Genomic DNA, 15,195 nt, shown 5'->3' on the forward strand with positions numbered 1-15,195 from the left:
ATCTTTGGGGCCATCTTACTGATGTACTCCTGGATGTTCGCGGTTTCATCCAGGACAGTGGCTTTGACGCTCACCAAGCCCGCCCGCCCTTTCCGGTGGTAATACAGTCTCTGGGTGTGGACTTGGGTGGAACTCCGTGCATTGTGAGGAGCTTCCAGGTCTTCACATCGGCAGCTTCCATGTCCTCCTTTGGCGCAGCTCACTATACCGGCAGGGTATCTGATGACCGGCAGGCGTATCTGTTGATGGTGTGGATCTTGTCTTCCCACTGAGTGGCTCTTCAGGACCTGTCTTATCCTTTGGTGATACTTGGATGTTGCTGTCTTCCTTGCCTCCTCATCATGGTTTCATGTGACTGTGGGACACCAAGGGTACTGTAGCTGGTCTGTATGTCTGCTATGTGGCCCGCTGGTAGTTCACCCCATCAGTTTGACTACCTTCCTCTCTTCACTACCATCCGGCCGACTTCCGCCAGTCCGAATGACATCCGATATCCTCACTGTAGATCCGCGTCAGGTGGAATTAGCGAGTCGATGTCTCGGTCATTCTTAGCATACAGCTTGATGTCATCCATGTAGAGGAGGCGGCTGATGTAGTTCCACTCCTGAACTTGTAGCGTAGCCAGCCTTGTGATTATCTGGCTGAGGGAGTTTAAGCCTATGCAGAACAGCAGCGGGGACAGTGCATCACCTTGGTATATGCCGACTTGATGGCCACTTGTGCAAGCTGCCTTGAGTTGACTTCCAGTGTTGTCTTCATAGTCTCATTGAGTTCTTGAGGAAGGTCCTTAGTGTTCTGTTGACTTTTGTATAGCGCCAGACATTCACAGATCCACGGTGCAGCACTGAGTCGTAGCTTTCCTGTAGTCAATCCAGGCTGTGCTCAGATTGGTCTGTCTAGATCTGAGTCTTGGCGACTGCTCTATCTATGAGCAACTGGTGTTTGAGCCTCTGGTGTTGTTCCCAATGCCCTTCTGAGCTGTCTCATGTACTGGCCCATATGGTCCTGTAGCTTGGCAGCTAGGAGCCTGATAGACTTTCCATGTTGTCGGGAGGCAGGTTATTGGTCGGTAGTTGGACGGTTCTGTTCCCTTGGCAGGGTCTTTCATATCAGTACTGTCCTTCCTATGTGTTAGCCAGTTTGGGTGGAGCCTGCTGCTAGCAGCTGGTCATCTGTGCTGCTAGGCGTTCATGCACTGCTGTTAGTTTCTTTAGCCAGTAGGTGTGGATCATGTCTGGTCCAGGTGCTGTCCAGCTCTTCATGTTCTTGACCCGCGGCTGGATGTCTTCTACTGTGATGTGACTGTTCTGTTGCTGGAGATTGCGTGCCTGTTCTCAGGTCCTGCAGCCACTTTGCACTGATGTTATGCAGTCTTCTCTTTCTCCCATATGTTCTTTCAGTACTGTTCAGTTTCGCTGCTGGTGCTCTGCTGTTATGTGGTGTTGCACTGCAGCTGGGAGTACACCTTGGATGGTTCTTGGAGAAGAGGCATTTACTTTTTTGGCCTCTGCTTCTCTAGTGTATCTCCTTAGCCTGGGAGCCAGTGCTGTGAGCTTTGTTTAGCATGCTCTAGGGCTTCAGATGGAGTCAGGCCCTGTATTTTCAGTAGCCGAGTCTTATCCTTAATCTCTACACCCTTCTGTAGTTCCACCAGCTGACTAACTTCTCTCCGAGTCACCTTGATCTTATCCTCCAACCTCATTTTCCAGGGTGGGTACATACTGTTATTCTTCTTGATTGTGTAGCCAAGCATCTCCAGGATTACAGAGGCTGTAGCATATACCAGTTCATACACACACACATATATACATATACACACACACACACTGACACTTTACAGCGCTGAAACTTGCAGCGCTCAGTTTTTGTTTGGTTGGTTTTTTAAAGGATGCCTTTGAGTCTCTGCTTCTTTTACTTTGTTGTTTAGCCACGGTGGTACTTTTTTGGTCCTCTTATGATGTTTTTTAATTTGGCGTATACATTTAAGTTGAGCCTTTATTATGGATATTGGAAAATATATGTACCTTCTCTTGCACTACAATATACAGAGTATTTTCTGTTCTCCCTAGCAACTCCTAAAGGACTTGTAGTCTTCAATAAGTGGTATACAATAAGGTGGGATAGGGTAGGAGGTTTCCAGTGGATACTGTGCAAGTCACTTTCTTCCATTTCCTCAATGTACACTTTTTCTTCCTGTTTTTCATCATCTGAGGGTCTGCCTCCCAAACTGGGCTAGTAGGTTGTCTGACTGGGGAATAAAATCTGGTGTGCTCAAAAGAGACCTGAGGAGAATAACTCCGTAGATGTCTCGTTGGAGAAGACCACGGAGCCCAGGAGGCCCAAGATGGTGGACCAAAGGGACAGGTTTTGAGTCTTAAGGTGATATATCTGCCACAATAATACTGGATACTTCAGGAAAGTATGTCTGGATACTCTGCAGGGAGAAAATCTCAAAGTGGGCCCTAAATTGAACCTCTGGTGTCAGAGGATGGGATATATGTTTATTGGGGAATACCATGATAAAATGTACAGATTCAACTCCTTAAATCACATAAATCCAGTTACAGAAATGGAAATGTTTATAAGGTCTTCAAGCTCCATGACCATCACCAGAGAATCCACACAATCCTTAGGAGGCTGGATCTGACTTCATAATGGTCTCTGCATGCAAGCGGTCTCACACTAATTATTACAATCGAAGAATTTACAATGTCTACTGACATTTGGTAGAATTAGGTTCTGAGAACCATGGAGTTCCTTTTCATTCAAGGAATTTACATACTCTACTGGCACAGTGGGAAGAGCTTTTAAAGCAGTTAAAGAAATAGGAGAGTAACAAAATTATTAAAAGCAGCAAAGAATCCTGTGGCACCTTATAGACTAACAGACATTTTGGAGCATGAGCTTTTGTGGGTGAATACCCACTTCGTCAGATGCATGTAGTGGAAATTTCCAGGGGCAGGTATATATATGCAAGCAAGCAAGAGATGAGGTTAGTTCAATCAGGGAGATGAAGCCCTGTTCCAGCAGTTGAAGTGTGAAAACCAAGGGAGGAGAAACTGGTTCTGTAGTTGGCAAGCCATTCACAGTTCTTGGTTTAATCCTGAGCTGATGGTGTCAAATTGCAGATGAACATGAAGCTCAGCAGTTTCTCTTTGAAGTCTGGTCCTGAGTTTTTTGCTGCAGGATCGCCACCATAAGGTCTGCTATAGTATGGCCAGGGAGGTTGAATGTTCTTCTACAGGTTTTTGTATATTGCCATTCCTAATATTTGATTTGTGTCCATTTATCCTCTTCCGTAGAGACTGTCCAGTCTGGCCGATGTACACTGCAGAGGGCGTTGCTGGCATATATGGCATTATTACATTGGTGGACATGCAGACTCTCATTATAATGTCTCCACCTGGAGACTCATTAATTAAGCAACTTCCATACAAATGGACTTCCTAAATAAGACAGGAGATTTACGTTACTCACTTCACCTCTCTACAAAGGAAAAAGGACCTGTAAGCTGTTCTAAACTTCTACCTGCCACATGGGGCACAACTGTGGTACCCAACCCATCCGCAATATCGGTCAATCTATCAACTACACACTCAGCCCAGAATAAAAGTCTGTCCTATCTCGGGGACTTTTTCTGCCTGCCACCCCAACCAACATGATACAGTTCTGTGGCGATCTGGAGCCTACTTTCGCCGTCTCCGACTCAAAGAATACTTTCAGGACAACACTGAACAGTGCACTGACACACAGGTACCCTCCACCAACAGCACAAGAAGACTCCACATGGACTCTCCTGAGGGTCGAAATGACAGTCTGGACTATACACTGAATGCTTCCGCCGACGTGAACAGGCAGAAATTGTTGGAAAAAAACATCGCTTCTCTCATAACCTAAGTCGTGCAGAACGCAATGCCTCCGCGAGCCTTAGAAACCACCCTGACATCGTCAAAGAGGCTGAATAAACGAGGCTGTGTTGTCATATGAACAGGTCTGACTACCAAAAGGAGTCGCCAGACAACTCTCCAATACCAAATTCTACAGGCCATTCCCTCAGATCCCACTGAGGAATACACTAAGAAACTGCACCATCTACTCAGGCACTCCTACACTAACACCGGAACAAATATACGAACTACCCCAGAGCCCTGACCAGGGTATTCTATCTACTACCCAGATCCAAACCTGGAATCCTGGACGCCCCATCATCTTGGGCATTGGCACTTCACTGAAGGACTGTCTGGATATGTGACTCTCTATTCAGACCTATGCCACCAGCCTCCCAGCTATGTCCGTGACACCACTGATTCCTGAGGAAACAATGCATTGGTGACCTTCCAGAAAACACATCCTAGCCCGCACCTGGATGTAGAGACTCTTTACACAACTCCCACACACAGATGGAATACAAGATGTCAGGAACAGTATCCTGATAATGCCACAGCACCACTGGCTGCTGAGCTCTGTGCCTTTATCCTCACCCACAATTATTTCAAATTCGATACAATATATATCTCCAGATCAGTGGCACCGCTAGGGCACCGGCATGGCCCCACAATATGCAATATTTTATGGCCGACCTGGAACAATGCTTCCTCAGCTCTTCGTCAACTCACGCCCCTTCTACTTACGCTACATTGATGACATCTTCATCATTGGATCCATGGGAAGGAGACTGGAAAAATTCCACCATGATTTCAACAGCTTCCACTCACCATCAACCTCAGCCTGACCAATCTACACGGGAGTCCACTTCTTAGACACCACGGTGCAAATAAGTGATGGTCACATTAACACCACCCTATACTGAAACCTACCAACCGCTAATGCCTACCTTCATGCTCCAGCTTCCATCCGGGCACATCACACGATCCATTGTCTACAGCCAAGCACTGAGGTACAACCGCATCTGCTCTAACCTCAGACAGAGACCAAACCTATAAAACCTCACCAAGCTATCTCAAAACTACAATACCCGCTCAAGGAAATAAGGAAACAGATCAACAGAGCCAGACATGGAGCAGAAGCCCCTACTCAAGACAAACCAAGAAAGAACCAACAGGACTTCACCGGCCATCACATACAGTCCCCAGCTAAAATCCCTCCAAGCGCTCATCAGGGATCTACAACCATTCTGGACATGACTCCACACTTCACAAGCCTTGGGTGGCAGGACAGTCCTCACCACAGACAACTGCCAACTGAAACATTCTCACCAGTAACTGCACACCGCACCATAGTAACTCTAGCTCAGGAACAATCCATGCAACAAACCTCGATGCCAACTCTGCCCACATATCTACACCAGCGACACCATCACAGGACCTAACCAGATCAGTCACACCATCACTGGTCATTCACCTGCACGTCCACCAGGTAATATATGCCATCATATGCCAGCAATGCCCCTCTGCAATGTTACATCAGCCAAACTGGACAGTCTCTACGGAAGAGGATAACTGGACACAAATCAGTATTAGGAATGGCAATATACAAAACCTGTAGAGAACACTTCAACCCTCCCGGCCACACTATAGCAAAAAACTTCAGGACCAGACTTCAGAGAAACTGCTGAGCTTCAGTTCATCTGCAATTTGACACCATCAGCTCAGGATTAAACCAAGACTGTGAATGGCTTGCCACTACAGAAACCAGTTTTCTCCTCCTTGGTTTTCCACCTCAACTGCTAGAACAGGGCTCATCACTCCCTGACTGAACTAACCTCATATACTCTTGCTGCTTGCATATATATACCTGCCCCTGGAAATTTCCACGACATGCATCTGACGAGTGGGTATTCACCCACAAAACTCATGCTCCAAAACGTCTGTTACTACAAGGTGCCACAGATTCTTAGCTGCTTTACAGATCAGACTAACACGGCTTCCCCTCTGAAATATTAAATTCAGTCTTCATCTGCCACGCCTCCCAGCAAGTAAAAAGAACCCAATGGCAAATGTTTCCTGAGTCTCAAGTTTGAATTAATAATTCAACTGCACTCATTGTCTTTTAATACTTTTTTGTACATATGTAAGATTTTACTTGACTTCTTGGAAAGTTTAGGAAATACTTCTTATGAAAGAAAAACAGTGTTAAAACAGTAGAATACTTGAGACATAGCATTTAAGAGCAGACTAAACATTCCTAAAAGAAAACTTTGTAGAATTCTGGCTGGAAATTTCATTTAAAACAAGCATTTTAAGAAAGTTAAATGTCTGCAAGTCAGGAAATTGAATTTAAGCTCTACAACCAGCTTAATTTTGAACATGTAACTCTCAATCACAGCCTATCAGTAAAGTCACAAGTCTCCTTAATCCCAACTATTTCCCATACTTAGATTTTCAACATGAGCCAGACACTCTCCCATATTCTCATCTACTGATCTGCAAACAACATATGTTAGTAGGAGAACCTAATCACCTCCAAATCCATATTCCTGTTATGCTCCAGAGATCTTATCTACCCTTAACACAAGGTTGGCTGCACTTGCAGCTGTACAGCGTGGAGTTAAAGCTGTCTTCGTACAACTGTGTAGGGAAAGCGCTGCAGTGTGGCCACATTTGCAGCACTTCCAGCACTGTTGGGAGTGGTGCATATGGGCAGCTGTCCAGCGTTCATAGTGCTGCATATGCTTTTCAAAAGAGGGGGTGGGATGAGTGTGACAGGGAGCGTGGGGAAGACAGAGAAATGGATTTTTGGAGCTGACACATGTCAGCTCCCTGCTTGCAAGTTTAAGGACTTGAAGATACACAGCACCAACCTTCAACCATTTTAAAAGTTTTGAACCCTCCCACACCCTCTCTCTATTCACTAAATGCAAATAGCCTTCAGACCAGATAAGCAGCTGCTCCAAAACAGACCCCTCATTCCCCAAGGCATGCACCTAGCCCGGCCCCGCAAGACCACACCGTAGTGAAACAGCTTGTCCACCAGAGTCGGAGAGCTATGCAGGCCACTCCGCTGGCGGGCATCCACGCCATCCTACTCCGGCACCCCAACATCCCGCTATCCTCCCCGCAGCGGGCCCCACCGGAGATATCGGACTTGCGAATGATCATACTAGCGGCTACAAATCGGGCATCAGCCTGGGGGCGACACCCCTAGAGGACGACATGGGCGCCGGCCCCACGCTCCCTGACTATATAATCGCCCCCGCGCCGGGATGCTTCTCTTCCCCCCGCCCCCCTGGGATGCTCTGGACATTCCAAAGGGATCTCTCTGCCTGCCTCTGCTTGAGCAAACAGTAGCTGTATTTGTTTTTTAGATAAGCAGCTCCAGGAGCCCCAAGTTCACAACAAAACAAAAAGGCATCACAACAAGACAAAGAGTGTTATCTTTACTTAAAAAGCATTATGGGAATGTTCCGGAGGTCAGTTACAGCGTAGTAAGATTAATCACTGTTTACACTGGCACCCCAGCGCTGCAAGAGCAGCATTATAGTCGCTATTCCCCAGGCCAAGGTGGAGTACCCGCAGCGCTGTAGCCAGGGAGATATAGCGCTGTATGTGCCTTGCCAGTGTGGACGGGAAGTAAGTTACAGTGCAATAACTCTCAAGTATAGCCACAGTATCAAACAAGCAACACCCCTCCATGATTTGCCATATAATCCAATTGAAGACAACCACCCACTATACCAACCTCATTACGACTCCTAAAATGGTTTTGTGACCCTACCATTACAGATAAGCACTATTACATATCTTCTACTACATATTGGCTGCAGATGCCTAAGTATCACATTCACTACAACTGGGGTGCTAGTACTTTCTTTATAAAGGAGAGACAGACAGTACATGTATAGAACACCATTTGCAACAAGATTCAGAGCTCAGAAAGATGCAGTTTTTGTTGCAATAGTGATGGCCACGACAAAACATACAGTTCTTAAGCTGTGTCAATGTCATTGGATAGAGGGTAGGTGAGGTATATTGAATATGAGAAAGTTGCAAAAGGGGAAGGCATAGCTCAGTGGTTTGAGCATTGGCCTGTTAAACCTAGGGTTGTAAGTTCAATCCTTGAGGGGGCCATTTAGGGATCTGGGGCAAAAAATCTGTCTGGGGATTGGTCCTACTCTGAGCAGGGGGTTGGACTAGATGACCTTCTGAAGTCCCTTCCAACCCTGATGTTCTATAATTCTAACTCCAGATTTCCTGACTTTCACATTTAGCTTACTTTAAACTCCAGCATTCTAATTAGGCTCCTGATGGTATTTTTTGAACCTTGACAGAGATTGTCTGGGAATTTTAGTTAGATTTCAAGCACAAAATCTAACAAGGTCGTGTGTGTAATACAGGGATCCTCAAAAAAAAAAAATAAAAGGTGAAAGTCACCTAAAGTTTCTTCACAAATGAAGATTTAAATACCATACCTTTATAGCATGCTAATGTAAGTGCACTTTCTTTGAACTCATTGGAATGAGTGTTGATTCCTGCACCATATTCCAGAAGTACTCTTGCAACTTCAACATGACCTGCGCTGGCTGCTTCCATTAAGGGGGTATGTCCATTTTCATTATGATCTTCTATATTAGCACCTGCTTTCAATAGCACTTTCACTATATCAACGAATCCCCCAGCACAGGCATAAGTGAGTGCTGTGTTCCCTAAGAGAAGATAAAAAGAACATACAGTAAGTAACCCCCTCCTCTTTCCCCTAACCCCAACCGTAAATAAATGAAACCAAAACCTATTTTAAACATATAGAATTTTAATCTAAGTATTTATACCGTAAGTCAATCTAGCAGACTTTTGCATTTCTCTCACCTATGATTTCAGGTGAGACAGAAGATTCAGAAACAGATTAACAATAAGACAACTATTTTACTGAAACATTGCCCTAGTTCTAAGATTGCTTTTATCCGTCTAAACCAGTGTTTCTCAAACTGGGGTCGCCGCTTGTGTAGGGAAAGCCCCTGGCGAGCCGGGCTGGTTTGTTTACCTGCCCTGTCCGCAGGTCTGGCCGATCGTGGCTCCCACTGGCCGCGGTTCACCATTGCAGGCCAATGGGAGCTGCTGGAAGCAGCAGACAGTACATCCCTCAGCCCACGAAGCGGCTCCCACTGGCCTGGAGCAGCAAACAGATAAACAAACCAGCCCAGCCCACCAGGCGCCCTCCCTACACACAGGGCACCCTCAGTTTGAGAAACACTGGCCTAAACCTTTTATTGGCCTATGTTATCTTCTCTGTGAGACCTAGAGACACTCAACAACCCTTTTATCTTTCATCTCATTCAAATACTATCATTCCTGCTTTGTTTGGCCTCTGCCTTCAGTAAATGATATGCTGATAATCTCTCTCAGCCCATACAGTCAAGTTCTGACAACTGGCTCACGCTTCCCTCAACATTTTTCACCACATGCCTAGTATCTATGTAAATGATTTAACCGTTCATTATTTTTTTCTGTCTTTGCCCCTAAACCATCATACTGGTATCCCTGCATCACTTGGTTTCAAAAATTGGCCACATTTTGTTTATTAGTAGTATCTCTCAGTTACTGCCCAGATGAAGTTTAGCTTATTTTTATACTACTATTTCACCTTCCCTAATCTCCCAAAATTCCACTTTTCTAAAATACCTTCAACAGAGGTATGGATTAAGCCCTGGTTTATTTGCTCAAACTCATTATTTCTACTAGTGACTTATAGTATCCTTGAAAACTTCTGGGTTTCATTTTCAAGAAAGCATCCTGGTTATCTCAAGCACTTGGAGCCCATTTCAGCAGACTACAGATTCAACTTCTGCTCTTCAAAACAGCTCATTTTCCCTCTTCAGAACTCTTTCACCAGACAAGCAAATCACAGATATAAATGCCTCTCTCTAATTATGGCATAAATTACTCATGAAGACACAGAATCATCTACTACCACTTCCTTCCTCTAGACCAGTAGTTCTCAACCAGTGGTACACAGTATGGCTGGGGATACACAGAGGGGATACATCACCTCATTTAGCTATTTGCCTAGTTTTACAACAGGCTACAGAAAAAACACTAGTGAAGTCAGTACTAACTACAATTTCATACAATGACTTGTTTATATTACTCTGTATACTATACAATATTTATAAAATAAATCAATTGGAATATAATTATATGGTAAAAATGAGAAAGTAAGCAATTTTTTAGTAAGAGTGTGCTGTGAGACTTTTGTATTTTTAGGTCTGTAATTTGTAAGGAAGCAGCTTTTAAATTAAGTGAAACTTGGGATACACAGGCCAAATCAGACTCCTGAAAGTGGTACAGTAGTTGGGAAATGTTGAGAGCCACTGCTCTAAACCAGTGATACTCAGACTTCAGTAGTTCAGGAGTCAAATTAGCAATTAACATTACCCAAAAGAGACATAGTAGTGTGAATTCATTGTTTCATTTGCTACAATGACCAATGAAGTATTATTTTATCAGCTACAATTGGTTAACAACATGGTAAAAGCATCCTGACTGGTTAATAATTAAATCAGTTTCATTAAAGAGCCACTTGCAACTCAAAGATTCAGTCTGAGTATCACTGTTCTATTAAGTAGCAACTCCTTCCTTCAATTCTGCAGGCTTGACACTCCAGATCTGCAATAACTATATGCCTGAAGCTTATTTGAAATTGGCTTTCCTCTATTTATCCTGTAATGCAATGTTTACCACCCTTGTCAGTCTTCCATCAAATGAATTACATGTTAAGAGAATGCCCTTGTGGCAAATTAAGTTTGGTTAATTCTCCATCATGAAAAATAGTGTGTTTTGCATTTCAAAAGTAGTTTAATGGTTTCCTATCATATTAACAAAAAACAAAACAAACAGAAAACTTCCCAAACTACCCTAAACTAACATAAAAAGCAAGAACTTCTTGCAGAAAGAAGTATTTGGGATCACTACACAGGTTTTTTTTTTTTTTGCGCTAAGGACAAGGAACGAATAATGCACTACACTACACAAAAACCCCCTTAAACTTTTAGTTTCCAGAAACAGTATTTGATCAGTTTTCAAAATTGATCATTTTTTCACCCAGCCAAATTAAAGAGCCGTAGTATCTAAATGTAAAAATAAAAATCTGAGTCTCTCTCTCTCACTTATCTTTTGAAACCCTATTTCACTTTAAGCTTGCTAACAGGGATCTGAATAAAACTACAGTTAAAAAGGGCAAGTGCTTGAACTACACAAAGTTTGAACAAAGGGTTAAACTGAAATTTGGGCAAAAAAATATATCACATAGGAACTTAAGAGTTCAATCAAAATTTCTTTGATATATGGAGGAAATGGTTGGCTGTGTTTTTGCAAAGGTTTCCCCTAAACATAAATCCTAAGGAAACTGCAGTTCTGGTAAGTATTAGTTACTGAATTATTATATTAAAATATCTTAGGCTTAATTTGTTCCAATTTGTTTTACTGGTGTCCCTACTTCACAGGGGTCTTCAGTAGATAAAATGATTTTGCATTAGAATTAACATCAAGGACTAAGGAAGAGCCATCTGGTTTCACTCGGGGGTTCAGTTTCAGCTGAACAATTATGGCTCTTGTTTGGTGCCCTATAAGTTATGATTGTTTTACACTTTGAACTGAAGTAATTTGTACTGTATTTTCTATTAAACGAAAGCACCACGTACTTACAAAAAAATCAAACAGTTCAAAACATGCAAGTAAGAAGCTGGGACTGATTGGTACGTGCTAATCTTGTTAATTCATCCAGCTGCTGTTCCATACTTACCTGTTGAAGACTGGGCATTGACATCAGCACAGTGAACAAGCAGCAGTTTTACAATGTCTACATAGCCTCCACTGGCAGCTGCCATTAGTGGAGTTATGTCTCCTTTATTCCCTCGATCTTCAACATTTGCATGCATCGCTAGTAGCACCTGGACAAACAAACAGAAGTTCATTTAAATGAGTTTTAACAATTATGTTTTGCTCCTTTAATTATGAGGGGACTCAGGATATGTCTACACTACAAACCTAAGTCAACCTACAGCCACTGCAGTAATTACTGTGGTAGTACATGCCTGCACTACCCTCCTTGGGTTGGTGGTGCATGTCCTCAGCAACAATGCTTCCACTGACCTAAGAGGGGTCAAGTGGGGAGCGGACAGCCTGGTCTGGCAGCTCCACTGGCAGCTCCCTGCCAGAAGTCTGGCTACGTGGCAGGCTTCTGGGTGCCCAATGGGCTCTCTCATCCCCCACTCTCACAAGGGAGCCAGACACCCATGTCAATTTCACAGCCCACTGAGCCCTGAAATAGACTGCCTGGCTCCTGGCAGGTGGCTCTCAGCTGAGACTGAGATCCAAAGTCACTCTGGGCTTCTCACGCCAGCTCCCAGCTGGGATCAGGGTCCAAAGCCCCTCCTGGCTTCTCACCTCAGCTCCCAGCCGGGATCAAAGTCCAGCTACCCTGCTTTCCAAGGAGCCGGGACATTCTTGTCAAATTTTATGGTTCCTGGCATGAAATTGACAAAAGAGCAGATAGACACTGCATAACCCTAACTACACTGACATAAGCCTTATGCCTCTTGTGAAAATGGAGTTATGTTGCTATGTTTGGGGGGAGGGATAGCTCAGGGGTTTGAGCATTGACCTGCTAAACCCAGGATTGACAGTTCAATCCTTGAGGGGGCCATTTAGGGATCTGAGGCAAAAGTCTGTCTGGGGATTGGCCCTGTTTTGAGCAGGGGGTTGGACTAGATGACCTCCTGAGGTCCCTTCCAACCCTGATATTCTATGATTCAATGTCATTGTAGTAGGGCACTTACATCAATGGGAGGAGGGATGTAGTGTAGACACTGACAATTAGGTGAACATAAGCTGCTTTACGTCCACCCAGCTGTGTAGCATAGACCAGCCCTAAAAACTATTTTCCCTTCTTTCTCCCCGCTCCTTTTAAAAGCTTTGTATCACAGCAATCCTACCTTTGGTAAAGAACTAGATATGGATCTGTCCAGAGCCAGTCATGACTGCCACTTGCATCTGCTCAAGTAGAGTACTATGCTGTTTTTCTTCCACATTTTTTGCATGTTACAATATTTAAAACCAAAAATATAAGCAAAGACTAATATATCGTTAACATTTTCAAATACTTCAGATAAAGCAGTTCCACTCAAAGTGAGTCTGTTGCAACTGAGATGAGCTACATTTATGCGTTAATGATTGCAGCACAAATTTGTTCAATTTACTTGCAAAGAGGTTTCTCCCAATAAACTCAGGTTGGGATCACTGAGTCAAGCTAGGTGCTTTCTGGCTTGTGATTCACCACCAGTAATAGCCTTCAGTGGAGCTGCACAAGTATAACTGAAGACAGAATCTGAAGGTAATGCAGATGTGAACTGGCATTAGAATTTAGTTAACGATGCTGATATATCAGCTAGAAAAAAGTCCCAGTTTTAGAAAATGATTGAGTCATTATGCATCATAAAATAATAATACAAGATCAAAATTTTTTTTTTTTTGCTTTGCAGTCACCTTTAGAGGCTGAATCTTAGGGCTACATTACCTGATGGACTGACCGGCAGCAATCAATCCAGCGGGGATCGCGATGTAATAAATCGACCGCCAAGCGCTCTCCCATCGACTCTGGTACTCCAACAGGCTGAGTGGCGCAGGCAGAGTCGATAGGAGAGCATCAGCTGTTGACTTACTGCAGAAGATACCGCGATAAGTAGATCTAAGTACGTTGACTTCAGCTACATTATTCACATAGCTGAAGTTGCATAACTTAGATTGATCCCTCCCCCCATGTAGACCAGGCCTTAGAATGACTATTTGGCAGCACAGCTTGATTACTTCTAAACTGATGTGCCTGGAAGCTAGAGGCAGATCATTTGAAAACATACAAGATGTAATTTTCAAACAAGATCATTTATGTTGTAGCATGTCTTATTTGTTACCCCCCTCTTCTTTAGATTGAGGGCTTGTAAAAAGCATATTTAGTGGAAAACTGTCTGAAAGGCTGTTGAGCATGCAATAAAGTGAACTGCACTATATTTTACTTCATATTCTTTTTAGAGCACAAAATCTATTCTTATCAAAAGGACTAAAAATGTTTGGCTTTTGAAGAGTTTCAGGCATATAGCACTCTGTATTTAAAGTCTCAATCATAAGTGATTGTGTATTTTCTACTTACTTGCGCTAATTCATAATACCCAGCTGAACAGGCCAAGCAAAGGAGACTCTCTCCTTCTTCGGTGTGTTCATTTACACTTCTTCCTTCATCCAGCAGCTTCCGGACAGCATTCACATCCCCATCGGAGCATGCTTCTGCCAAACTGCGACTGGAAAATTATTTATCATACAATGAACACACAGGAATAATTCTACAACAGATAGGTAGTAAGCTTTCTGATACAGTAAAGTCAAAAGACTTTTGCTTAATTGACATGCTAGTTTGCGGGTTAGCACTTTGGAAGTGTCTTCCAGAAAGTGATACAGAAAGGCAAAGTGCTTTTCAAAACAAACAACAGCTCAACACCTGTGTGTAGGAGCTATTATTCCCTTTCACAAATGGTCTAATAGGCATTTGCCTTGATTTTGAAATAAGTGCCTAGCCACTGACAGCTGCATTGGTGCAAATCCCAAGTCCAGACAAGAGAAGTGCACCAACTTAGCTCATCCCAGTTTCAAGCAGAGAATCTCCACTAATTCAAGTTGCAGCTTTCCTGTGTACGCTTTAGGTTTGTACTGGGGCAGTTTTGGCAGCAGCTACCATTGACTGCAAGAATGAGGCAAATTCCCAGTATAGACAATGCTTAAGTGACCTGCCTAAGGTCACACTGAATACCGTTGCAGAACTAGGAATAAACCAGATCTCCCATCTGCCAGCCCTCTGCTTTATCCACAAGACTTTTCTATTCCTACTGCATAAATTATTCTATTAGAAGGAAAAAAATTAAGTAATGAATGTTTAGACAAAACATTTATATGACAAATTATCCTTAGTTATTTGATTTTTTTGGACTGCCAAAATTTTAACTATACCTTTAAAAAACAACACCAAAGAAACTCAAGCCACTGAAGTTTGCAGCTTATCTGGAATAATAAATTATTAAAATATGCCTAGCGGATGGATTCGTTTTTTTTATTTATTTAACATTCCATCATACTGGGATACCTCAACTAAGGGTTTGGCTACACTGACAATTAACAGCATTACAACTTTCTTGCTCAAGGATGTAAAAAAAAAACAAAAAAACACCACCACCCGAGCATAGCAAGTTGCAGCATT

At 43.3% G+C, this 15,195-nt stretch overlaps 1 protein-coding gene across 1 annotated transcript in view; it reads right to left on the reverse strand.

The window, feature by feature from the left end:
• The window catches only part of ANKHD1 (ankyrin repeat and KH domain containing 1), a 194,308-nt gene that overhangs the window by 105,193 nt on the left and 73,920 nt on the right, over positions 1-15,195 (reverse strand). Inside the window, 3 exon segments of the mRNA XM_075068051.1 lie at positions 8,369-8,602; positions 11,695-11,842; positions 14,098-14,245. Of these exon segments, the coding sequence (XP_074924152.1) occupies positions 8,369-8,602; positions 11,695-11,842; positions 14,098-14,245 (530 nt within the window).

This window comes from Chelonoidis abingdonii, chromosome 7 (assembly GCF_003597395.2).
Source record: "Chelonoidis abingdonii isolate Lonesome George chromosome 7, CheloAbing_2.0, whole genome shotgun sequence".
NCBI classification, from domain to species: Eukaryota; Metazoa; Chordata; order Testudines; family Testudinidae; genus Chelonoidis; species Chelonoidis abingdonii.